Below are 28,000 nucleotides of genomic sequence, written 5' to 3'. Positions count from 1 at the left end.
CAATTCTATTTAAGAAACAGTATATTTACAATTAAAATAAATACAGACCTTTTTGGATTTGCATTAATTTATCACACAAAATAATTTACACGGATTAAAGTAATAAATAAGTCACTGGAAAGCTTTTGGAGATGTGCATTCTGCATATGTCAGAGTGCAGTACAGCTTCAGGAAGCAGTAATGAATTCTGGCTGAAGTTCTTTCGGGAGTCCTTACGTCGGACGGCCTTGAGCAAAACGGGATTTTGACCTGGAATAAGAATACAAGATGCATACATAGGCTATTCCTGATAGAATTTCAAATTACTGTCCAGTCAGCTCTCTAGTACAGTATTGGCCTGAAATTACTGTCATGTTGAATTGCCTTCTGAGAGAAGAGAAGGAAAAGTTAAAAAAAAAAATCTCAAAATCTATTATTGAGAAAGTTGCCTTTCTGCCAGGATATCTGCACCAACAAACTATATATTCCTACAAAGGAACACAGCTGAAAGAACTATGATGTCAAATGTCTTCTGAGATCACCAATTCTCCAGAAAGCCAAATGCATTTTTTTTGACAGACCTGCAAGAAATTCCTGACAATGTATTTGAAACTTCTGCTCCATCCCTTTAGAGCTGTTCAGCAAGAAGCTCATCTGCTGGGCAAACTGATGGCTCATTCTAGGCTCTACAACTGCACACTATGTGCCATCCAGTTTTGGTTTATCCACAGGAGACCAATATGTGATAGAGTAGGGGATTTGGTGTTTGTTTTTAGAAGGAGGACAAAGAATAGGATAAAGACTCTTGAGTAACACTCTTCCAATTATTCACAATTTCACAGAAAATTACAGAATCATTTAGGTTGGAAGAGGCTTTTAAGATCATTAGAGTACAACCATTAACCCATCACTGACAGGTCACCACTAAACTATGTCCCTTAGCATTACATCTAAAAGTCTTTTACATACCTCTAGGGATGGTGACTCCACCACTTTCCATGGCAATCGGTTCTAGAGCTTGACAACCCTTTCAGTGAAGAAATTTTCACTAATGTCTAGTCTAAACCTCCTCTGTCACAACTGTGGCTATTTCCTCTTCTCCTTTCACTTAGAATCAATCAGGTTGGAAGAGACCTCCAAGATCATCCAGTCCAACCTACCACCTAGCCCTATCCAGTCAACTAGACCATGGCACTAAGTGCCTCATCCAGGGTTTTCTTCAACACCTCCAGGGACAGCAACTCCACAACCTCCCTGGGCAGCCCATTCCAATGGCAAATCACTCTCTCTGGCAAGAATTTCCTCCAAACATCCATCCAGTACCTCCCCTGGCACAACTTGAGACTGTGTCCCCTTGTTCTGTTGCTGGTTGCCTGGCAGAAGAGACCAAGTGCCACCTCGCTATAACTTCCCTTCATAGCTGTAGACAGCAATGAGGTCACTCCTGAGCCTCCTCTTCTCCAGGCTAAACAACCTCAGCTCCTCTCAGCCCCTCCTCATAGGGTTTGTGTTCCAGGCCTTTCACCAGCCTTGTCACCCTTCTCTGGACACGTTCCAGCACCTCAACATCTCTCTTGAATTGAGAGGCCCAGAACTGGACACAGTACTCAAGGTGTGGCCTGACCAGTGTTGAGTACAGGGGAAGAATAACCTCCCTTGTCCTACTGGCCACACTGTTCCTGATGCAGGCCAGGATGCCATTGGCTCTCTTGGCCACCTGGGCACGCTGCTGGCTCATCTTCAGCCTACTATCTACCAGTACCCTCAGGTTCCTTTCTTCCTGGCTGCTCTCCAGACACTCTGTCCCCAGCCTGTAGTGCTGCTTGGGGTTGCTGTGGCCAAACCCTGCACTTGGCCTTGTTAAATCTCATCCCATTGGCCTCTGCCCACCCATCCAGCCTGCCTAGGTCTCTCTGCAGGGCTCTCCTACCCTTGAACAGATCAACATCTGCTCCTAGCTTGGTGTCACCTGCAAACTTACTGATGCCGGACTCAATCCCCTCATCCAGATCATCAATAAAAATATTGAACAGGACTATGCCCAACACTAATCCTTGTTACATAAGAGAAAGGACTGACATCTACATTATACTGGAGCAACAGCCAACCTTCCAGTGTAGAAGCTGTAAAGCATTTCTTCCAGGACAGGAAGAAAAGTTTCCTTCTCTTAACTCTAATTTGACAAACACAGCTTTGGCATCATGTAAGGGTAACCTGCTGAAAGGAATGTCTCTGTAACACACTGTATGAAAGAAGACATAAACAAAGCCTATTCATTCCCAAAATCCACATTCTGCTTTCTTTTCTTATTTCAGCATCTTACCTAGCGTTCTTCTCAGCACTGTTTTGTCGTGCACTGACCTGCGCTGAGGCCTTTATCTGAGCTTCAAGTCTAGAATAAATGCCTCCAGCATACTGGAATCCAGAAAAAAACAAGTGTTGACATTATTTCAATTTAATCATTCACCTTCCATAAAAATCACTAACACTCAGCAGAACCTATAGCATACTTTGTTTCATTACTATGACCACTGAAACCTTTCATACCCACCCTATTTCCTGTAACTGTTTTTTAAACACCATAAACTACCTCTCTCAAGAGATCATGATTGGAGCAACATGAAAATTGATAACATTCCATTCTTTAGCTGACGACTTTGACAGGAGGTATTTTAATTTGTGTTACATATTTTTGTGACCAAAGCTCACTTCAGTTCTGTAAATGCTACATTGCAACTGCATAAATCTTACTTCTTTGCTGTCTTTTGACTTGATTCGATCAAGGTCTCCCAGCCTCATTTTTATTAAGTGCCTTGTAATCTCAGACATTCTCCTCTGATCTGTCAGAAATAAGAAGCAATATTTAGAGCAGATATTTTACTTGCTAATGAGTACAAAGAGAGAAGAATTAAGATGCACACTTTAGTGATTCTCTGTTTGTAAATGTAGCAACTAAGATCCTGATCCTGACAGACCATGGCTTCAGCAGTATTCTTGGCAGATACCAGAATCAGCCTGAGGCATGACACAGAGATTAAGATCTATGGGAATGATTTTGAGGCAGATGTTTTCAAAATGGCAAAAATGCACAAGTGTCTCAGTAAAGCTTAAAACAGGTAGAACATCCAAACAGAATTCCAAGTATTTATCAAACTGCAAATGAAACAGAATTGATTTTTCTTCTCTGTTTATCTATACTGACAACAAATAGCACAGCAATGCATGAAAAACTATTTGCATACTTCTATAGTCAACAACTGACATAACTATAATCTCTGTAGGTTATGTGCTGACACTCGACATAAAGAACTTAAACCATGCTAACATAAGCTTAATAATGCATTTTTCCTTTTTCTCCCACAAACCTTCAACTCATTTCCAATTATTGCCAAGATACTAAGCCAAATGCTGCCCATTTACTTTTCAATGTGTGTAAGAGTACAACCTGTAGTTTATGCATTGGATTTTCTTTCCGTTTTCCTAATACCAACATTTTTTTTCTCTAGTAGAACAGATGAGATAGATAATAAATACCAATGAAATCCTAAACTAACATTTGAAAAAGTTGTTCCTAGCTGTATGAGTATTTTTGTACAGTTTGGAATTCCAGAGTCTGAGATCGCTGTGTGGTGTGGATACAGCTGATTACTCACTGTTAACCTAGCTGAAATCTGTTCTTTTCCAAATGCAAAGCAACCATAAAAACAGACACCCAATCCCCCATTGCTATTAATTCAACCTAGATTTTAAGAAAATCAGCCATTTCTCATATGAAATAATACTTTTCTTTGCATAATATTAATGTTATGAAAGCTGAACTCATGCAAGGACAGACCATCTTCTCTTTGAGCATCTTGGTTGAATCTCAGTGACCTGGAGGCATCCCATTTGTTCTGCTGCATACTCACACTGGTCAGAAAAGAAAGACACACGGCATGTTATCAGTAACAGTTTGCTAAGAGAGGTATCTAGAACATGTTCTGAAGACCTTCAGAATTACTTACATGAATGGAGATGCATCTCGAGAACTTGCCTGTTGAAGAAAGAGAAAGCATGTTGTTCTAAGGTCAAATCCAAAATTTAAGAGAGTTCTTCACTATTCAACCCAGAGAAGCTGACTACACAGCTCTGACTTTACCTTATCAGATGGCTTCTCCTTTTTCTGAACACTAGGTGAAGAAACCACTTTCCTTGGGTGCTTGTATGATTTCTTTAATTTCTCCTTTCTCCCTGTTAATTGAAGAAATATTTACTTATACCATCATTAATACTTGGAATTTCTCAAACACATAGACATAAAGGATTTTTCCCCCTTCTATTACTTCAGAGAGCAATATAAAAGGCTGGTTTCCTTTTGTTAGCATTGCAGGAGTGGTAATAGAGATTACTCAAAATCCTTTTCTCTGAGAGGTGTACAGGAACTCAAGTACATACTTAAAATGCAGTGTGGTAGCACTTAACCGCACAACTTTTCTGTTGCAAAATTGAAAGTGCACACATAAGCTACGTCTTTGACTAAATTACTTCAAACTAACATGCTCTGAGTTTTACCAGACTAAACAAATTTGGAACTTATAGTTCTCATTAGAGGTTGCAAAGGAGAAGCTGGAAGGTTTTTTTGCTTTCTGTGTTCCTAAACCCATTCTTATATTAAAACACCAGAATAAAAATCTTTCTAGATCATGCAGACAATTCTAGCTTCATTCAACAGTCATTCAACTATGTAACCAGAGGAATGTTATGCCAAAAAAACCCACAAAAATAGTCGTGTAGATACTGTCTTTTTTTCCAAAAATTATCTATAGTCTTTCCTGCAAAAGACAACTTTGAAGAACTTTGAGGTCATCTCAGACATGAATAGTTACAGCTTTCCTCATTTTCCAGCAATTTTTGACAACACTGAGTGGTGTTTCTAAACAAAGAAAAGCTAGAAATAAAGTTCTATTCTAAAATTTTATTCTAAGAAGGCCTGAAGTTTAAAATTTGTTTACAGGAGAATTCTGCTGCCTTGAATCCTTATGTCTAAATCCAAGGGAGGATGACAGTAGAGATTTGTTGTACCTGGTTTCCTGCATACTTCTTCTTCATCTCCTACTTCATCCTCAGTGACCTCTGAGCCAGTGGTGTATTCCTCTTCTTCAGATAACAATGACTGCTGTTTCTAAACAACAGGAGGATAAGTGAGGTTTGATTTCTATTAAACAATACATTAAATCCGTCTTTAAAGAGTTGACTTCAAATAAAGCTCTGTACATTAGTGATGCAACCATGTGCACAATTAGGTCTAAGAATGTTATTCTCAGGTGTTGAGAAAGTAATTTTGAACATTTGCTTCAAATGTTTTGATGAATGGTTTTATTTATGTCTCTTCCAAGTGGCCAAACGCTGTAAGACATTGCCCAGAGAGGCTGCAGAATCTTCCATCTTCAGACATAATCAAGATTTGACTGGATGTGACCCTGAGCAAAGTCATATAGCTTTGAAAATATTTCCAACTCTGAAAATGGGCCCTGCTTGGAGAGTGGGAGGAAATGTATAAGATCACTATGAGAGAACCCTTCCAACTTGTATTACTGTATGATTCAGCATAGAAGGTCCATTGTGTTGCTGACCATATTATTTTTCTAATTACTAATAAAATGTTATGGCAGCGAATATATGAGCTAGCCACATAATCACAGAACACAGGAAACTACAAGTTTACCAATGGTTCTCTTAAGGCTTGCTGTATCTTGCCAACTGCCTGGGGTTGCTGAGCTGCTGAGTAATTAAATACTGCAAAGCATGCATACTGTAGTGCAGAACACAGATTATGCACATCAGAGACATACACATTAATGATGTATTGCAAGTTGGTCTGGATTATCTGGTTGGCTTTTTTTATGGACTCACTCTAATAGCCAAAATATTTTTTTTATACATCTTGTACATCACCATAATCAGCAGGCTCCAATACTGTAACAGATAAAGTCACAATGAATAGTTCCTAACTGATGAGCACAGAATAATGAAAATATTAAGGAATGAGACGCTTACATTGTTTGAATACACGTGTGCACACACAGACACCCCTTTTAAAGTAAGAGATACCAAGTGCCTAGTACTCCTTTAGAAATGGTGAAGCCTAACATGGACTACAAGTTCAAAAAGTTTAAATAATCATGAATAATCACGGCTTTGCAAGAACAGTCTTAGTATAGGACACTAGGAACTTCAGACTGCAACAGATTCTGAAAAGCAACAAGGGTGAACTATTGGTCTCTAGAAGTTACATACAAACCCAGTAAATCTTGTGACATCATATGCTACTGGAAGAAGAATTCAACATAAAGAAAACGTGAAGCATCTCAGTTAAGCCATCAAAGCAACAGACACTTAAAAAACCTCTGATTTTGATGATTTATGTGTCTGTATGTTAGCCCAATGAACTACTAAGAACTGACATACGCAGTGCTGGTCCATTTTTTGTTGCAATTTAAAGACATTTAAAAAAATTTTTTAATTTTTTTATTCAGGACAAAGTAATGTTTCACTTTTCTTTACCTTTTCCTGTAAAAATTCTTGCTATAGTGCAACCACTAAATTAGAGTAAATGTAAGAAAATATACATTCAGCCAGAAGACTGAAAGACAAAAATCAAAGCTAATTCTTTGCTAGGACAAAAAAGCAATATTTAGAATTATGAACTAAATATTTTACTAACCAGTTGTAAAGTCCAGTTCTTCAGAGAAAGAAACTAGTCAGAAAGAAAGAAAAAAAGGCACAAGTTAAAGTAACAGTAATTTAAAAACAAGTGGAATTCTAAAAATAGGACTGGTATGTTATCACACAGTATCACAGTATCATCAGGGTTGGAAGAGACCTCACAGATCATCAAGTCCAACCCTTTACCACAGAGCTCAAGGCCAGACCATGGCACCAAGTGCCATGTCCAACCTAGCCTTGAACAGCCCCAGGGACGGCGACTCCACCACCTCCCCGGGCAGCCCATTCCAGTAGCCAATGACTCTCTCAGTGAAGAACTTTCTCCTCACCTCGAGCCTAAATTTCCCCTGGCGTAGCTTGAGGCTGTGTCCTCTCGTTCTGGTGCTGGCCACCTGAGAGAAGAGAGCAACCTCCTCCTGGCCACAACCACCCCTCAGGTAGTTGTAGACAGCAATAAGGTCACCCCTGAGCCTCCTCTTCTCCAGGCTAAACAATCCCAGCTCCCTCAGCCTCTCCTCCTAGGGCTTCTGCTCGAGGCCTCTCACCAGCCTCGTCGCCCTTCTCTGGTGTTACACTACAGCAACCTACACAGCTAAGTCCTAAAAGGCCTACTCCCATCTTTATGTCTTTTGGTGGAATCACTGGCCTTGAACAAGTTGTGAACCACTAACTGATTAAACACAATGAATTCAGAGTCATGTTTTAAAATGCCTAATCTTAGCCCTTAAAATATTTACACTTCATTTTAACAACCAAACCCAGCAACACCCCACCCGCCTACCCTCTCCCCCCCCCCCCCCCCCCAAATAAAAAAACCCACATAAATAGACAAACAAACAAACAAAAACCAAATCACAGTCTGGGAGAGGGGATTCCTAAACTCTGTAATAATCTACCAGATTATTCTGGAGTCCAAATTTAACAGTTTCTTGCATTTATCATTGGAGAGCTTCTGGCATTGTTTGAAATTCACAAAGAATCAGCAGCACTGTGCTACCATAAGGATCACTGAGTTACCAGAAGATCCAAGATGGGTGCACAACTTCTTTGCATGAAAGCTCTCTTTAAGACAGAGGTATGATTATTAATAGTCTCCTCAAAGTTGCCTTAGAAAGTATTTCCCATAGTTCTGGGAAGCAAAATCATGTTTTAGGAAAAATAGAGACTAAACAAAACAAAACTAACACACACTCACTCTCCCCACCCCCTACAAAGAATTATGAAAAAAGAAAACCAAACTCAAAACCCAAACAACCCAGGACAGGGAGTGGGGGGAAACACGCTGGAACACAACCTAAGTTTCTGTTCATTTATGGCCTTGCAGAGGCCATGTGGGCAGACTCAGATACATCGACACACACAAAACAAAGGCAACAATCATTCAAGTATCTGCAACAACATATTTCAAAGTCAGATTGCATGCTTAAACGTGAACAGTTTTGTCTTGGGTTCTAATGCAAGTTCCCAGAGACTCTAATAAATTTGATAGACCCAGTAACAATTTGTAGAGTGCCCTCCCCTCTTTCCCCTTCTTTCCCACAGGAAGGGATTAGATATAGGAAGAGAGAGAGGTAAACAAATAAATCAATCTCACTTGATTTGGAAGTTAAAATGAAAAGTTTAACAATAACTTAGATAGGTATTGGAGGTAGGGAAGTTTAGAAAGGATAGGGAAGGGAAAATAGCAAAATACAAAAGGTATAAAAACAACCCGAGTTGTGTGATGGTGGCTTTGTCTGCCTCGTGTCTGCCACGTGGTGTGTTGGTACACAGGCAGAGGTGTGTGGAGAGGGAGAGAGGGAGAGGGAGGGGGAGGGGGAGAGGGAGAGGGAGGGAGAGAGGGAGGGGGGGGGGGGGGGGGGGGGGGGGGGGAATAGGAAGTAACCCTCCTGGGGGAGTGGGCTAACCATCACCTGGTGGTGTGACCCACCCCTGGGGAGGGGTCAAGACCCCTAGGCTTAGGTTAACTCCCCCTGGAGTGTTAACCCTATACAAGTTTAAAAATGGGGTGGAAAGCACCCCATGGAGAATTACTCCTGATGTACAGAAATATTTCCAGTAGACATGGGAACAGTTTTGTCTTTTCACCAACAAGATACTTTGTGCCTATGCTATCATCCTGCAATGCTTAGCAATGCACTTCTTCCTCCAATGACTTATTGTTTTTATTAAATTTGTCTAATGAATTATTCAAAGTATCCCTGCAAGAAAAAAAAGGGAAGAACATTATCACTCACAGCATTGATTTCTCCAGTTTTGGGACCCCACAGTGTATTTGGATCTATCACCACATCACATTCGATGTCTTTTTCATCACAGAGCCCAATACCAGAATCACTTAAAGAGAAAGATGTGAAATTAAAATAATTTTGATTTAATAACTTTTGAATCAGTCTCTCTTTACTTATCATATACTAAGAGAGAAGACAATAGGACTGAATGCATACGGAGGATGACTAAATGCCTGCTTGAAATGTAAAAAGAAAAAGTATTTGTTCTTCTGTTCCCAATTCCCAACTAATCAATCAAAACTGTTACCTTTAAAATCCTATGTCTCTTTTTAAAATGGTAAAGGAATCAAATATAATGTCCATGTGTGTTAAGTGTTGAAGGCTAAGTTATTTCAGTCCACAGTACAATGTTCTTACCTATTCTCATCCTTAGTGAAAGGAACAACAACAATATCTCTATGATGAAGCAGATCATTCAGTATTTTAGTAGTCTGAGACTGCAAAACATCTCCATCTTCACTGCCTGAGGGCACATCTACCATGTGATCTCTCACTTGGCAGCCCTGCAATACATATACATGAGAGATCAAATACTTGATTTACTGGAAGAACTGATTTCAGTAGGTACAATAACAAGTTCAGCTTTCAAACTCTTGTGTCTCAAGGTCCAAAGTCTGCTTTCTGACAATTTACAATACTTCTTTGGACAAGGCCTATAATCACAGCACACTCATATACATACACCCTACCCTCCCATCCCACATGTCTTATGCTCTTTTAAAAGTGAGATAGTATTGAAGTACCTTTGGGAGGGTTGTAGGATCAAATCGAAGTACTTTTTGGTTACAACAGGGATACACTCCTGTCCCAGATGAACCCAGAGCACTTGCTACACCTGGATAAAGAACTGGCTGCAAGTGGTACTGGCAATGGGAGAATTCAGTACACAGGAAGGACTACATTAGAATAAAAAAAAGACAACAAGAGGTGAGATTACCTAAGGATGGCAGCATTTTGGACTATAAAAATTGTATACCAAGCTCTATTGCCAAATATTTCACAAACTGATTTAATCCCTGTCTCGTCACCCACAACAAACCACCTAAAGACATACGAGTGAAAATATACTAACTTGATTACATCTGGAGCAGGTCAACCAATTGACAGTCCCCCAAAGACGCCAATAAACATCTCGCCAAGACTTCAGTTCCTCATGAAGACAAATTAGGTACTCGTGGACTTCCCAGGTTTTGTCCCTGAAAAAGCAAAAGGTCAGATTGCATACAGTCATAAATCCATTTTGACTCTACCGTCAGAAGGAGCAGAACACCACATGTTCCACTGGTGAAAAGCCTACAGAAGAATTTAGAAGAGGGAGGATAAAACATGGAACAAGCATAATTAAATTCAGACCAGACAGAAGAGCCTATATTCTTTCACAACATCCTAAACTTACTAATCATAAAGAATTACAGCTCAATTCATCCCAAGCTCTGTACGCTGCACAAACTAAGACAAATATCAAGCCTTTTGGAAATCAGAACAACAAAACAAGTAGAAAATAAAGACAGAGTAGAAAAACATCAAAATATGCATGTGCAAAGAAGTTCAGTCACACTGCAGTTTCCTGGTTTTAAAGGAATATGTTGCACAACAGAAGTGATTTGTTGCTAAAACAAACATACCATGTTTCTGCATATCTGTGACACAATGGCAATTACTTTTTGATGAGTATATGTACCCGAGAATATTCCGTTCCTTCCTAGTGATAAAATGACACATGCTTCTTCAGAATTCAAAAGAGAATATGCAACTTACTCTGGTGCATGTTTTCTTCAGAAAGAGCAGATAATGTTTTGCCCACAATTTTAAGCCCTGGCTGGAACTGTTTGTTATTATATATACACATCTAGTACAGATTAAGAGAGCAGTGCTTCATACTGGAAGTGAGTTCTAGACACCACTAGAGGACCATAAATATAAACCTATTTTTAAATCATTAAAGATAGGCTTGCATTAGCTCATAAGCCTAAATTCCTTACTGGCCAGTGTCACTTCACCTATGGAACAGTAAATGGATTCTGTGTACAAAAGCAGTCACAAGTACAACAAGACAAATAATTAGAATCAGAATAATCCTTTGAGTAACTTTAAAACCCTGCACATTTATACAGTGGGAATTGCATAGCAGCTACATACAGTCAGCTTAAGTAAAGCAATACCTTTAATGAGTTTTACTTGGCTAATCACCAATAATCTCAACAGGGACCACAAGATGTGATTTTGTTTAGACTGAGTCAGAGTTTTATACACACTTGAGAATTTCTGGTGGGAGGAATCACTAACTGTGTTGCCTTGGGAGCTGATATTGAACCGTTTTGCTTGTTCTGAACAAAATAAATCTGATGAAAAAGGTCTACTGTATTAAATTATCTCCTCATCTTCCTTAAAGGAGGCATGTGTGGAGGGTAGGAACTGCAACTGATCACACAGATTGGCCTTCATTAAGAAGAGAATCCAGCTGTTCGCAAACATGGATCCAACAGCATCAAACATCAGACAGAACTGAGCTAAACTTCTATGCCAAATGCATCAGGCATGCATATGGAACAGGTCTTGGAGGCTCTTCCAACAAATTACTAGAGAACAAAAAAACAACTCGCAGAGTTCATTTGTGCAGCCTTTAAGCAGGCTAAGTATTTGATTTGTCAGTATAAAATCAGCCTAGGAAATACTCCTTCACATTTTTTTTGCTGGTAGAGATGGATCTATCATTCAGTAACAAGCCTTGTAATACACAGCCTTTAATTTAGTTTGACATCAACTATGTATCTTAAAGCCCTCTAATGAAAGAATTAGCTGAATATCTTCTATTTAAGGCAGTAGCACCCAAAGTAACCCTCCCAGTAATTGTAGCTGTAGCTTTTCCATTTACAGCAGCAGCAGCAGCACTGCCGAATAAGAAGTTTAGATGCTTCACCTTATATGAATATAGACAATATTGCCGTGTTGATCTATGTTGATTTTTCCTGGTACACAAGGAATTCTTCTCTCAGTTTCTTTAGTTAGCAGCTTTTTACACAAACAACACCTAGAATATTAAAAGAAAAGAGAGAAAGAAAGAAAGAGAGAAAGTACTCAAGTGAAAGCAGGATCAATACCAGGTGAAGTCCTCATATAAAGAGACCATACCTGTATAATGTTGCCGCATTTCCTCGAGAATCTGGATTTACATACTCCGGATCAAACAGCCTCTCAATCTTCTTGCAGAAAAGTTTACTATTAATGACAGCAACACAGCTCAACCATTAGAAAAAAACTATTTTTTTAAAGTATAGTGAGACTAACAATTATATTCTGATAAGCAATTGTCCATATTTCTCTTTGAATCTGACTTTTAATATGATTTTCCTTTAAGCTTTTTTGATAGCCGGTTCATGAACAGATCATCTTTTAATTTTACATAGCCATGAGGAAAGAGATACCTTAATTTTTCTTTTCCTTTATTATGTTGCTTGCCAGCATAAACCACTAGCTTCTACCTTGACTAAAAGACCTTCTTGACCAAAAGAATCCTTCTATGAAATTACACTTAACTGTAATTCTAGAAGTTATGATGTCTTCATCTCTATTGATTAAAATCCTTCCTTACTTGCACCTTGCTTGTCTGTCACTCTGCCCTCCAAAAACTGGCCCTAAGTCGGAGTGCTTATATAAAATAGTATTTCAAAAACTATTTATCCTTACAGCCACCCTAAATTGTCTAAACTTCATAATTCACAGGACATTGAAGCCAAACCATTCTCTATGAATTAGAAGCATGTCATCCCATAAAAGGTTCCTTCCTCTAATCCTGGCTCCCATGTGAGAATTCATGAATAATTTGTTCATGCCACATTCCTGCTGTGGCCTTTCCTTTTGCTCATTCTCTATAAAAAGTTCTTTCCTTTTGCTTGCATTTTAGTATAAAATTCTCAAGTCACTTCATGATATTATGTGTTAAAGATGCATTATATGAGAATACAAATTGTGGATCTGTCACTTCAACCCCCACAATATCTTAGCTGTTCTGAAAAGCAATCCAAAAGCCTGCAGTACTTCAGTGGTGTATTACAGTTACCTCTTAAATTTGTCTCTTTTGTCCTTCAGCTCTTCTACTTCATTGTGTGTGAAGAGATCAGCAATGTGCATAACAAGATTAGCATTGATACAATTCATGTTACATGGTGTGGCTACAATAGCATTCATATTTTTGTGGCAATAATGAATACATTTTTCCACCTAGAAAAAAAAGAAAAACAGAAACATTAAAAACGTTAAGGACTTCTAAATAGAAGTATCTCTAAATGTGCTTTCTTCAAGGTGTTTTTTTTTTAAAGCATAGTGTTCTGGAAAACTATTTCAGTTCAACTTAGAAATAAAACAAGTCTCATATTCATCTAAACAAGATTCTGAATTAACATCGCTCTTGAGTTAGTTTGGCCTCTTCCAAAAGGTTTCTAAAGACCAAAAAAACAACTCCACAAACGTTTCAACAAGTGCTACAGTCAACTGCTAATGAAAACAGAACCACAATACAATTTGTATTATACAGAGCACTGCTTGGATCTTAACTTAAACAGCCACGTATACTGACAAACATTTCAACAAACAGATCAGCAGATATTCCTTATACAGAGCTAGGGAACCAGATCCTAAGCTGCACAAGTGTTATTTGCATGAAAAGGATAAAAGGTATTCATTGACTTCATAACACTTTTTGATAAAACCTATCTTAAGTCACATGCTGATGTTGCTCCAGTAATCAGAAGGCAAATTCAAGATGCCACGAACACATTTAGAAATAGAATAGAAGTTTACTTGCACTGAGATTCTGCAAATTAGATTAGTCTATTGAATAGGGAAGGTGATAAAAATCTTAAGCCCCTCTCACTTTATCGTCTGTTTATGTAATAGTCAAAGCAGCAATGTTTGTTATGACTGGTAATTAACTGTGTCCTTGTGGCAGATAATATTTTTTTCTTCATACTTACTAATGAATCCATCTTCAAAAACTCAGAAGAAATAAGAATTGATATGACATTTGATGGTTCTAAAAGGCAACACAAGAAAATTAATTTTTTTTTACATGAGTTCTTTTGATTGCCTATCACATCCCTCCCTCTGTGTATTTATTATCTGTATTGAGTACAATTTTGGTAATCAAGCACTCACTGCATAGTCCTACACACAAAGCACTTTGGATCTTCAGAAACAAAGTTTTGGTCTATCATATAGGTGGCCAGAGTACAAATATAACTATCTGGAACTGATAAAAACTGGAAAATATGGTTTCATAGGAATACAGAGACTAAAAGATTACATGAGACTAACTGACACCTGCAGCCATCATACTCAGCTGAGATTTTACTTAACATAACCTTTACATTGCAAGTTATTCTCTTGGTTTGTTAAAATGTCAGTGAAGGCTCAAAAAAGTAAAAGTCTTGCTTCAAAATCCTAAAGGCAGAAGTTCTTCTGCCATTGTATCAGATTGCACTGAAATTTTAGAAAACATTGCAATTGTACTGATGGGAAGCAGAGAGGAAACAAAATGAAACCCAATAAACATCCATATGTTAAAACTACTGCTTTGGTTTTGTTCAGCAGCGAGCTGAAGAATCTTAATTAAAGCCACCAAGTCCCAAAATATATTAGCCCTTTCTCACTGTGCCAGCTATGACGATGTTTCCTCTAAACTGTCAGTGTTGACACATCAGGGGCATCTGCTGCTATCATGATCAGAGGATCTCCGTTGCAACATTTTTCTGACAAATTATAAGTTTCATTGCAACAGTTAGATACTGGAGCTGAACTAAATCAGAAACAATCATCTTGCATTAATATAGAACAAAATGAAGCAACAGAAAATGATGTGTAGATTTTCTTTTACCTAAAGTGGGCATTTCATTAGCTTCACAATCTTTAGTGTTCCTTTTAACATATTTTATCAACCAGTCAAAGATGTGAACATCACAATGCACTGAAATGTCCACTTCTTCCCAGCGCTGGGCATCCACTGACAGATATTCAGCAAAGTATTTCATTTCTGAAATCAAAAGGTCTCGAGGACACACAAAATCTTCTTTGAGGTTTTTTGCTTCATCACAGACATGGATTACCATATTTGGCCTCAAAAAGAAAACAAGCCAAAAACCAAATTAGGACCATAAGCTGATTAGAAAATGAAAACCGATCAACAAAGATCTCATCTCCAAATCTGGATCACATAGCGCAAGAACTTCTGAAACTCACACCTTGTATTTATGTATCAATATAAGGTTTAAAAAATCCTTACAGCATTTATTAGGATGTTCTCAGATGATTTCTTTATGACAGTAGACAAGTATGAGCAATTTAGAGCTTTCTGTCAGTGCTATGATCCCCTAGTGTAGTGGGTTTGGAGTTTCCCCCCCTACTAGATTAACCAAACTAACTCAGCCATCTGGAAGTTAAGAAATTATACAACTGGCACATTTTATAAGCAAAATGTGTACAATATATACAGATACATTTACAACTATACACAGTAATATGCAAGTAAAAAGTAATACAGAGATGCAAAACCCCTTCCAGCAGCCAGACTACCCAGGAGTGGATCCCAACCACCTCTCCACCTTCTTTCCATCCTTTACCTTATCTCAGAATCTTTCTTGCATGCAGGGTGAGCTGGAAAGGTCAGCAAGAGGTGTTAGAAGCAGAATGATTAGTTGGGAACGTGCAGGTTCAGGCAAAAGAGTTAACACAGTGACAGCCAGGCAGAGACTGACTTTATCTTTGTTTATGTCCTTGTTTTCATATGGCCAGCAGGACAAATGGGTGAAGTAGACATCATTATATTTTCTTTTCACAGCAAATAATCTAATTTCTCTCATTAAAGTATTCAAATTAGCCTCAAACCAGCACGCTTAGACAAAATACACAAAGATTTTCTTACCCCTGACTTTCGTCAGTGCTTTCTTCATCTTTATGTACAGGACCCTTTTCAGATTCTGAAGAACAATTCCTCGTAGAGGTTGTGCTAGGCCTTCCTTAAATGTAAGGAGAAAAGGCTGCATTAGAACAAAAAAAGCCTGACTTTTTGCTCTTCAGCATCTTGGAAATACAACTGAAGACAACTCTCTGATACCATAAGGGATATTAGATAATCCAAATTCTTGCTCTGAATGCCATGCATTGACAACTCAGACCAGCAGTATCGCTGGGTTGCCTTGACACTTGCCTGCAGACCTAGAGTGGTCCTGTCTCAATATAGAGCAATAAGATTCATACAGATCTTCAGAATTTCCTTGTAGGAATGCAGTCTGTTCCTTTAGTTCTCATGTGTTTTGTAGGGTATGAGTCTTAAGACTCTTTCCCATCAAAATCTGTTTTCAGGAAGCTTTCCTTGCAGGACACAAGAACTTGAGACCTACTCTGCTTCTTAATCATAATGTATTAACTTTGCTTCCCAACAGAAGCCCAGAAGTCTCTTAAGATGAATTTTTGCTGAGGTTCTCAAACACATGCCCTAAAGTAGCAGATTATATGAAACAGTGCTCAAAGAAAGCAGACCATGAAATTTATGTCACCCTAGAGCTACATTGTATAGCTTATTTCAGGAATAAAGGACAGCTGCACTTTAGTTCGAATAGATTATCTTGACAAATGCACTTTAAACAGTGGAACCCAGACACAAAACCCAGTGAAGTCCAGGAGGTCTAGCCACCAAATACAGCAAGTTCTGAGTCTAGGGTTAAGATGACCCCAGCATTCAGACATTGAGCACCTTTTCTGACTGATGACTGGATTTACTGCAATTTGAAGCTTCAATAATCTTGCTTGTAAATCAGAAAGATCATTATATTTTTTAAATAATGGAAGGCATATGTCTGTTTTCCAGTATGAAAACCCATAATCTGTGGTTTTCCAAGATTACTCCTTACTCTCAGATTTCTAAGAAAAGATTTCCAAAAGCATCTTCTCCCTTTTCACATCCTGTAATAGGTGGTACTCTTTTGAAGAGGACGAAGACAGATCTCTCATCTTATGGCTAAATAGCAAAAGATAGACTGATAGCAAAAATGATCTGCAAGCTCTGCACTGTTCAGAAGACAGTAGTTATGCCCTTGTCTACTGCCAAAACATGCATTTACAGGGACTTAACAGCAGTTTGTCTTATAATTAGCAAGTAATAATTGAGCTTTTATAATCTAGCCAAAATTAACTTGGTCTGACTGCTTTCTCTTGCTGTTACTCATGTCTACAAACCGTAACATGCTCCACACTCTTGATCCTAAGAGTAAGTAGATGTGGATAATTCTGCTAGGAAGTAATTAAACAAGAAAAACATTTATAAACAGTTTTTTCTCATATCCCTAGTTCTGAAATAAACAAGTACCTCACAAATATTAAAAAGGTGAGTTCAACTGAGTCCATGAGAAAAAGATTAATGATCATAATTTCATATAAACAAATGACATGTAAAGAGGGAAAAAATATTTACCAAAGTTGCAAGGGAAACAAAAATCTCAGGCTAGGATCTGGTCATAAGAAACATTAAAGTACTTAACTGCATTAACACTCATTACGTGTATTACACTGTTAAAAAGAAAACATGCACTAGGTGTCTAAAGAGTTCTATAAGCAGAGTTGGCTTGTTAACTGTCTCCTGGGAAGCTACTAATCTTATAAGTAGCCTCCTGTAGGTGTAAGAAGCATTTCTTCCACATCATGCATGTAACAATTACATAACTGAACACTCATTGGAAGCATTTTCATTAAGATACTTCATACACAGTTTTAAAAGATCTCTTGACTGGAGTTATTAAAAAGCATTCTGCTCTTTCTCCAGAGAAGATTTTCTTCTGCACAGATAACAGCAACTAGAAAGCTGCAACAGTGAAGGACATTGTGACAGAAAACATTGTTTAAGCACTTCCTAAGAATTAACATAGGAAGTTGTTTACTCATGACTAGAGCAAACCTCTCATCCAACACATTTGCCAATTTCTATAAAACACTGAAAACATCTCAACCTACAATGAAAACCAGAGAATAACTATCATACCATTAGTTATAACTGCTTATAAGAGAAGTACTGCTTATAAGAGCTGCTTACAATAGAAGTATCCAGGGGCACAAATCATTTTCTCTTCTGATATTCCAACCAATGGCAGAGATGATGGATTAAGCAGCCACATACAGTCTTTTAACACATGGCTCCGTGGATGGTGTCATGACCATGAATTTGGGTTCTTTGACAATGGCATGATCAATACAGCACCAGGGGTTGTTGACACCAAACAGGAGACACCTCTCTCGAAGGGGAAAGAGGATTTTTGCAGAGGAGACTGCAGGGCTCATTGACAAGGCTTTAAACGGGATGTGAAGGGGGAGGAGGATAATGGCATCAGGCTTCCATGTGGCAAGCTGTGGGAGGACACACCAGTGTGGGAGGCAATGGGGGACTAGTAAGGGCTCTCCACTTGCTGCCCAGAAGCATGCTGGGAACAAAATAACGCAGTCGAAGTCTTGCAGAGGTGAGCCAGGAAAACATCACGTGGTAATCCACATGGTAGTGATGACGTAAGAAGTAGGGATAAATTGACAGGTACAGAGCTGTCTGAGCATGGACAGGTGAGATCTGACCCTAGGGCTGAAGTACAAACTGAGAAAAGAGTGCCCAAAGAACAGAGTGAGGGAAAAATCAGTCAGCAAACCAGCTCCAATAAAGGCACGACCGAAATGCCTCTACACTAACACAAGGAGCATGGGCAACAAACAGGAAGAATTGCAAATATGTGCAAGTCTACAGGGTTATGTCATCACTGGCATCACTGAGACATGGTGGGATGGATTCTCATGATTGGAGCTTCGGGATAGATGGTCATAGACTCTTCAGGAAGGAGAGGCAGGGGAGAAGTGGAGGGGGTGTTGCCCTGTACATCAGTGATAAACTAGAGTCCATGGAGCTTCACCTGGGGACATGCAAAGCAAAACCAGAGAGCTTACAGGTAAAGGTTAATGAGAAGGCAGAGAAAGGTGACATCATAGTAGAAACATGCTACAGACCTTCTGCAGAGTGGATAAGGCCCTTTACAAACAAATAGAAGCTTCACACTCACAGGCCCTCATCCTCATAGGGGACTTTAACCACCCTGACATCTGTTGGAAGGACAACACAGCAGAGTACCAGCAATCTAAGAGGTTCCTGGAATGCATTGGTGATAACTTCCTCCTTCAAGTGGTAGATGAACCCACAAGAAAAGGTGCTGTGCTGGACCTAGTCCTCACCAACAAGGAGGGGCTGGTGAGTTAAGCTGAAGGGTAGCCTTGGCTGCAGTGACCATGAAATGGTAGAGTTTAACATCCTCAAGGCATCAGGGAGAGTGCATAGAAAGCTCACTGCTCTGGACTTCAGGAGAGCAGATTTCAGCCTCTTCAGAGACCTCCTTGGCAGGGTGCCATGGGAAAAAACTTTGGAAGGGAGGGGAGCCCAAAATAGCTGGTCAATGTTCAAGGATCATCTCCTCCAGGCCCAGGAGTAATGCCTCCCAAAAAAGGAGAAGGCAGGTAAGAATGCCAGGAGGCCTGCATGGATGAATAGAGAGCTCCTGGACACACTTAGATGCAAGAAGAAAGCCTACAGAGAGTGGAAGCAAGGACAGGTAATTTGGGATGAATACAAAGAAATTGTTTGTGCAACCAGAGGTCAGGTTAGCAAAGCTAAAGCACAGCTAGAATCAAATCTGGCTAGGGACATTAAGAGGAACAATAAGAACTTCTTCAGGTATATCAGTGAGAAAAGGAGGACTAGGGAGAATGCAGGACCCTTCCAGAAGGGAAATGGAGAGCTGGTGACAAAGGACATGGATAAGGTTGAGGTGCTCAATGACTTCTTTGCTTCAGTTTTCAACGGCAAAGACCCCAACTGCAATGTCAAAGTCCCAGAGGGCAAACATAAGGACTGGGAGAAGGAAGATATGCCCACTATGCGGGGTTGTTTTGGAGAAGAGGAGGCTCAGGGGTGACCTCATTGCTGTGTACAACTACCTAAAGGGAGGCTGTAGCCAGGTGGAGGTCAGTCTCTTCTCCCAGGTAACCAGCAACAGAACAAGGGGATACAGTCTCAAGTTGTGCTAGGGGAGGTATAGGCTGGATGTTAGGAGGAAGTTCTTGCCAGAGAGAGTGATTTGCCATTGGAATGGGCTGCCCAGGGAGGTGGTGGAGGTGTTCAAGAAAAGACTGGATGAGGCACTTAGTACCATGGTCTAGTTGATTGGATAGGGCTGGGTGATAGGTTGGACTGGATGATCCAACCTGGTTGATTATATGATTCTATAGTTGAAGATCATGTTCATGAGCACCTAAGGAATCTGAACATGCTGAAGTCCATGGGGCCTGATAAGATCCACCCATGGGTCCTGAGGGTACTGGTTAATGAAGTTGCTAAACCACTGTCCATCATATTTGAAAGGTCATGGCAGACTGGTGAAGTTCCTGCTGACTGAAAAAGGGGAAATATGATGCCCATCTTCAAGAAAGGAAAAAAGGATGACCCCAGGAACTACAGACCATTCACTCTTGTCTCTGTGCCTGGCAAGATCATGGAACAGATCCTCCTGAAGGCTCTGCTAAGGCAAATGGAAAACAAAGCAGAGGTGATTGGTGGTAACCAGCAATGGCTTCACCAAGGGCAAATCATGCCTGACAAATTTAGTGTCTTTTTGTGATGAAGTCACAGCAACAGTGGATAAGGAAAGGGCAAATGACATCATCTACCTGGACCTGAGTAAGGTATTTGACTCTGTCCCACATGACATTCTGCTCACCAAACTGGAAAAACACAGACTGCTAGATAAGGAACTGGCTGGATAGTTGCACACAGAGAGTGGTGATCAACGGCACAATGTCCACCTGGAGACTAGTGACAAGTGGTGTCCCTCAGGGACCAGTGCTGTTTAACATCTTTGTCAGTGACATGGACAGAGGAATCGAGTGCACCCTCAGCAAGTTTGCAGATGACACCAAGCTCTGTGGCACAGTCAACTTGCTAGAGGGCAGGGATGTCATCCAGAGGGACCTGGACAGGCTAGAGAGGTGGGCTCAGGCCAACCTCATGGAATTCAACAAGGCCAAGTGTAAGGTCCTGCACCTGGGTCGGCACAATCCCAAGCACAAATACAGGCTGGGTGGTGAATGGCTGGAGAGCAGCCCTGAGGAAAAGGACCTGGGGGTCTGGGGTGATGAAAAGCTCAACATGAGCTGGCAGTGTGCACATACAGCCCAGACAGCAACCGTGTCCTGGGCTGCATCAAGAGAAGTGAGGCCAGCAGGGCAAGGGAGGGGACTCCTTTTCTCTGCTCTCGTCAGACCCCACCTGGAGTACTGCATGCAGTTCTGGAGCCCCGAATACAAGGACCAACAAAGTGTCAGAGTGAGTCTACAGGAGGGCCATGAAGATGATCAGAGGGCTGGAGCACCTCTGCTATGAGGACAGGCTATGAGATTTGGGGCTCTTCAGCCTGGAGAAGAGAAGGCTTCGAGGAGACCATGTAGTAACCTTCCAGTATCTGAAGGGGGCCTACAGGAAGGCTGGGGAGGGACTATTTACAAGATCTTGTAATGACAGGACAAGTGGTAATGGGTTTGAACTGGAAGAGGGGAGATTTAAACTAGATGTTAGGAAGAAGTTCTTTACAATGAGGGTGGTGAAACGCTGGAACAGGTTTGCCCAGGGAGGCTGTGGATGCTCCCTCCCTCGAGGTGTTCAAGGCTAGGTTAGATGAGGCCTTGAGTGACCTATTCTATTGGGAGGTGTCCCTGCCTATGGCAGACAGTTGGAACCAGATCATCTTTGAGGTCCCTTCCAACCTAACCCATTCTATGACTCTATGAAACGTGAAGACTATTTAATTGTGCTGTGATTGAATTACACCTATTAGGACTGGTCCTCTTCTGCCAAATTACTACCGGTAGACAACTGACACATTATATGCCATTGTGAGACTGTCTGGCATCAAAAAGCAGTTACGCTATGCTCCAATTCCTATGCAGCCATCTTGTCACCAAGCAGCATGGCAACCACAAGCCTTCTAGCTGGGAGAGAAGGGTCTGCCCTCAGGGGATCAGCCTCCGCAGCTTTACTGCACAAGACTTTCTAATTATTTTAATAATACATCTTAATATGATTCCAAGTGGCTGTAGGTTTAACAGTACAGCACTGGGAATACAAAGCAGGAGAGTAATTCTCTTCCCACCAAAACTCCTGAACAGAGGATTCAGCACAAGGATTTATGACTTTTGGAAAGACAAGGTGTTAAAAATATCTGAATAAACAACAGTTCTTTGTCTAAAGTAACTAGAAATTACTTCATGTATACATTATATTTATACTTAACTTTCTTTTTCAGAAATGGACAACTATTATACCTGGGTGGACTTACCACTCAGGACAGAAAAGCATGCACATACTACTTATAACCAAAGCAAATATATTTCAGAATGACTGAAAACATACCAGTTATAGTAATGGAATCCTGCCCAATAGCAGGCTCCTGAAACTCTGTCTGTGTATCAAGCAAGGAGGATTTGATGTACGTAGCTAAAGTTTCCACAGGACTCCCACCAGCAGCCATCAGGGGATTATACTGGTTGTCAACAGGTGAACTTCCACTGCTTTTTAGTTCATCAAACCTTTTTGCACACTGTCACAAGATTAAATGATAGGACAATGAAGCAGTAGCTTTCAGTACATGCTTAATAGCTATAATTTGAGATGGATATTGTAGTTCATATCTTCTGCATGGGAATAGTTAGCGACACTAAGCTTGAAGTGCTTCCTATTTAGTTAGTGGTATCAGGAAAGTACATGCATAAGTAAAATTTACCATAATTAAACAATCTAACAGAAAAAAATAAGACAGAACCTGTTTCAACTTTGATTTCCTTAAACCCTGTGATTTTAAGTGAAACTTTCAGAAGGGAAAGTTAAGGAAAGAGTTTACATCATAATTTTGTAACTTATTATTTTACCATAGACATTGTCAAACGTTGTTACAAGTAGCTTTGGTAATTAGTTCACAATTAGTATTCTTTTATTTTATGACTTCCATTCCAATTTGGATACAAGGAAGTGGTGATTTCAACTGCAGTTCTATTAACTTTCCATTTCTTATTTTGGTAAACCAAAAAGTCTTTCTATTGGGTAAATTTGTACCGATATGGTGACAATTACCTGTTTGATTCAGCAAATCACAGGCAATTTACATATACATGTAAGTCTATTTAATTCTACAAGTAATCCTGCTGTGACACAGTTTGTCAGGCTCCATTCAAGCAGCTGGTTTTATTTGTTTCTTTTGGATTGAGTTAGCTGACATTGCTGCTTGTTACCTGTCCCTTTGGGAGAGCTGCACACAGCGACATCCTTCTGATATTAACATAGCTCAAATCTTTATACAACAGATATAGAGAAGCAGAGACAGACATTTACTTTATTGCCTTGAAGAGATACTCTCCATGAGACACACTTTGTTCTTTTAAATCAGAGTAATCAGACATGTATTAATCATTTCATCTTAATGAGCGTTCACCAATACGTTAATAATTGCTTGATGTACACTGTGCTGCTCGCAAACTGAAAGGTAAACACTAGAGATCCCCTGCTTCAATCACCTTGCCAAGTACTTGAAAGGATGTAACGTTTAACAGAAGTTTCTTTTTCCCATCATTTGCTTTTATGCTCCAAATACAAGGTTACAGTGACGCCCAATAGCAAGGCTGCAAGTTCAATCAAATGTCAAGAAAATAGACTGCTGGCTTGTTTTCTCCCAACTTTGCTAAATCACAAGGGCAAAAGGCATTTTCCTCTCTTAGCTCATTTCACCTCAGAAATGAAAAATTTGAGGTTATTTTAAAAAAAAACAAACTACAAGCACTACATCAGCAATTCAGAAAGATGAATCATATAGAGATACTTGACTCTTCCAACTCTGTTACAACCAAATTCCACATCATGTAGGACCAAATAAATGTAACTGCACTCTTAACTACCTCATGGAGATCTGTCATTCATACTTCCTTAGAACTGTAACCAGCATAGAAAGTTATTGTGGTTGTTAGTAGTAAGCATACTACAACCTACACAGGTTTAGTGGGTACTACTGTCCTATCAATCGAAACCTTAACTGTATAACTTGAAATATGTTAGCATAACTACTTTTTCTTTAATTCTTCTTTTAAATTTCTACTTTCCAGTTATTTTTGTGCCTATTCTGTATCAGTTCTCATGAAGCAAAGTGCAGAAGGCATTCCTTAATTTCAATGTTCAGGTTTTGCAGAAACAAGAAAATATTTTTAACCTACTGCTCATTTAACATTCTTAAGTATAAATTCTTAAGTATAAATTACTTCAAGAAAAAAAAAATCCTTAACTTCAATTTCCCACCTTCCTCCAAAGGCATTTTCTAGTTCATAAAACATTAATCAAAGTACAAAAATACTTTTATTGGTAAAATCACCTCTTTGGATGTATATCCTGGAACTAGCCTTGCCACGCTGTCCCAGTTTATAGGCTGGGGAACACCAACTAAGGAACACAGGATCATATCCAAAACCATTTGATTGTTGTCATATGGGAAGTTATTGTTTTCTGAAAGTCCGCGACTCATCTTTGGCTACTAAAGCCTAGAAGAGAAAATATTATTAGTAAGTCTCACTGCATGGTTTCCTAAAGCTTGATCTACCTTAACTGCAGCTTTCTGTAAATCACTGTGGGATATGTTTACTACAGCTTTACATCTAAGTACTAACGCTTTATTTGACAAAATGTATGTACTCACAAATGCATCCTCAAAACCCTAGGGAAAGAAGTAGATGTCCAAACCACGCCACACTCAACAGCAGCAGGCATTACCCATCACACCTTTGAGTTGCCTCTTTCCAGGAAGGACTCACAACAAAAAAAGAAAAAAAAAAGCCTCCCACAATCTCAGAATAAAGTGAACTATAGAAGGACATTTCAATTTAGATTTATTTACATGCAAATACACTTATCTACTCCCTCAAATTTTCTGCTACTCAATTTCACTCTCCTCTCTCTCTGCCTGTTTGTTTTGCACACCTGACTTCCACTTTGTAGAAGCTAACCCAGGTCACTTAATTAAGGGTCATCAACAAAACCTGGGAGCCAGGAAAATCCTGGATGTCATTCAACTCTCATCCTGAAGACCTGACTTCCAACTTGTCCTAAGGCACTTAACTCCTGATTAGCTGGGATTTACCAGCTCCGAAAAAACTTCAGCTTTTAAGCTGAACACCAGAGCAAAGCATATAAGGGCAGCAGTGAACGCCTTAAAAACACAGTTCTCCTCATTTGAAGAAAGTGCTGTATTTAGAGGTTTTTTCTTTTTTTATTTTTTCAAAACAAATCTTATGTAGAGTACCAGGAAACACAGCAAACATTCAAAGCACTTTTTTAGCATATGCTGGAAGAAAACTGCTGGCATTAATCAAGGTTTTCATATTCAAATAATGCATGGACAAAGAGCTCAGTAAGGATTCACATTTCTGAAATACCTTAAATAGATCACATAACTGAACTTAAGAATCATACAGAATTTTGACTCACAAAGTATTACAGAGAATTTCAGAGAAAATACATTTAGGTGGTAACAAATTTAGCTGATCAATTGTTACTAGAAGTATACTATACATAGATGTTTTCTTTTACATCACTCTTTAAAATAAGATACTTCAAAAAATACACAAAACAGCACTGATCTTGGTTCTGATACTAGAAGCCATTTGGCACTACTTGTGCTTCTTTTGTTTATAGAAACAGAAATCACAACAGCAAGTAACAGTAACCTTTCACTCTCACAATAGAGCAGATGAATGAAACTATCAGAAAGAAAAAAGACCCGAAGCCAAGGTTATCCTAAGTTTCAGGTATCAGGAGAATCACAAAAGGCAAGCAGGTAAGTCCAATAGAAAATGTCATACTGTTTTAACAATTCTATCTAAATGTGAAATGCACCACAAAGCACGCCAAAGGCCCAGTTTTAAGGGACAAAGGCCCCTCACACACAATATGAACCCAAACCCTCCATCTAAGAGAGATGCGACCAGGAGGTAAAGACAGATCAGCACCTACAGAGTCCCTCACCCTGATCATTCCACCCCATGCTGTCACTGCAGTAATTCTAGTAGAGACCTCTCACTGTCAGTGCCTAGACAGATGTCAGTATGAATTATATTTAAGCCACCGAATATCCACCATATCTGCTGTTCTGAAAAGAAATAACTGAGCCAGAATAGGTCAGCACCAGTAGCAAACCTGAGTGGTTATTAAATAAGAAGCTAACTTCTTGTGCTACTTTGTATGCACACAGCAGCTGGCTTAAAATAAGTTTGCATGCAGTAAGTAAATGGAGTATTAGAATCCTCTGGTTTTGCAACACAAAATACACTTCAAAGTAAAATTTATAGCATTATCCATATTACATAAATGAGCATTTTAAGAACTAGTTCCGAGGTATGATAATACTAGGTAATCAAAGAAATAAAGAATTACTTTGCATTAATTATAAAGTCTACACTTCAGAAGGAAAAAACTAGTACTTTGCTGGTAACAAGTTTACGTACACATCAGCACCGTGGACCATGAAGCAATCGACCATGAAGTGATGGCAGGCACCCTAAAACATAATGACATATTCAGAGAGAAAAAAAGCCTTTGCTCTGACTCCAGTTTAATGTATGTTTCTTACTGCAAAGATAAGTGAAGGAGCACACTTAATTACAAGCATGCAAAAGTTTTTTTACTTCTATTCTGGAAAAACCACAAGACTTGTCTTTTTGGCTTTATAAAAGCTCTTCCAATATTTCCCATTCTATCCTTTAGGAAATCCTATCAGAATTATAGTCAAAGATACACAAGATTCTGTCTCATGCAAGAACACTCTACTCCATAGGAAGAGTAACAAAAAGTCTATAATAAATTATATTGTTAAGAGAGAAGGCAACTTCTACAGATTCTCTCCTGTTTGTTATTGCATATGGAGCTCAAGTTAATTCCTTCGTCATCTATGGAAACTGCAGGAAAAGGTTTCAGTTATTTAATTCTGACCAACTCATTTGATATGCACAATACAGAGAGATAGGTAACAATAATCATTCTTATTAATACTGAGAATTCTACATTAAATGGTGCAAAAAATCCCTAGCACTTTAGTATTTCATAAAATTTATATGATTTAGTTACTTCATTATGCAGGAATGTATTAACATGACAGAAAGGCACCACTTCATTTAAGATGGATTAGACTGATTTTTTAAAAAATTATATTTAAGGGGAACAATCAAACGAAAAATGAAGATTACTGTCCTCATGTATAACCTACAGGAAGGTAAACATGGGACGATGCAGAATGAGGTAAGGAAGGAAAGAAATAACATCATCTTTCATTGCAGTTCAAAATAAAATTAAAATAAGGCATTTAAATAAACTAAAAACTAAAAAAAATCCCCACAACTCATTCCAGGTTTTGGGGCAAGATCCTCAAAGCGTAAGCAGACTCCCCATGCAATAATGGCCCGGCGGGATCCGCCTTCAGTAGTGGGGACCTCTGCCAGCTACCCGGACGGGCCCCGCCGCTGGCGGGCACTCCTTATCGGACAGAGGGACTGGAGAGTGCCGGCGCTCCGGGACGGCAGGAGGCTTTCTCAGCTTCCTCCGCAAAGGCGGGGGTTACCTGGCTGATTCCCAGGCAAGGGCTCGGAAGGACGGTAAACGGTGGTGGCTCCTCTTCGAAAGCAAGGGCCGCCGTGGCAGGCGGCGGGACGGCAACGTCACTCCCCTGAGGGGAAGAGCGGCGCGCCGGGTGACCGGCGGAGGGGAGCCCGGGCTTAGCCCCGCCCGGCACGGCTGCTCCCGCTGAGAGGGCCTCGGCAGAGCCACCCTGGCTCACCTCGCACCTCAGCAGCACCCGTGAGCCGCTGCCGTCCCCACCTGCCGCACTCGAAGCGCAGGAGCCAGCCACGCTCACACGGCGGTACCGCCC

General features: G+C 39.7%; 1 protein-coding gene across 7 annotated transcripts; it reads right to left on the bottom strand.

The window, feature by feature from the left end:
* Nucleotides 1-3: 3 nt before the first annotated feature.
* SANBR (SANT and BTB domain regulator of CSR) lies at nucleotides 4-28,000 on the bottom strand. 7 transcript variants are annotated; one of them, XM_064146077.1, is made up of 22 exons: nucleotides 27,692-28,000; nucleotides 26,583-26,635; nucleotides 24,458-24,623; nucleotides 22,456-22,642; nucleotides 15,892-15,985; nucleotides 14,848-15,086; nucleotides 13,949-14,007; nucleotides 13,036-13,196; nucleotides 12,108-12,194; nucleotides 11,896-12,006; nucleotides 10,048-10,171; nucleotides 9,719-9,871; nucleotides 9,333-9,478; nucleotides 8,922-9,021; nucleotides 6,683-6,715; nucleotides 5,041-5,140; nucleotides 4,118-4,212; nucleotides 3,984-4,012; nucleotides 3,815-3,888; nucleotides 2,731-2,819; nucleotides 2,341-2,394; nucleotides 4-249 (listed from the first exon to the last, which is right to left on the bottom strand). In XM_064146077.1, exons 3-22 carry the CDS (start codon nucleotides 24,605-24,607, stop codon nucleotides 112-114), a joined length of 2,223 nt encoding a protein of 740 aa, XP_064002147.1. In that variant the 5' UTR covers nucleotides 24,608-24,623; nucleotides 26,583-26,635; nucleotides 27,692-28,000; the 3' UTR covers nucleotides 4-111. The 7 variants fall into 7 exon arrangements, with proteins under 7 accessions (XP_064002147.1, XP_064002148.1, XP_064002151.1 ...); XM_064146078.1 differs by having other exon boundaries at nucleotides 4,118-4,209; XM_064146080.1 differs by having other exon boundaries at nucleotides 133-249; nucleotides 2,303-2,394; nucleotides 4,118-4,209.

This window comes from Pogoniulus pusillus, chromosome 7 (assembly GCF_015220805.1).
Source record: "Pogoniulus pusillus isolate bPogPus1 chromosome 7, bPogPus1.pri, whole genome shotgun sequence".
Lineage (NCBI taxonomy): Eukaryota > Metazoa > Chordata > Aves > Piciformes > Lybiidae > Pogoniulus > Pogoniulus pusillus.
The sequence above is the reverse complement of the archived record's forward strand: the minus strand, read 5'-3'. Positions and strand labels throughout refer to the sequence as shown.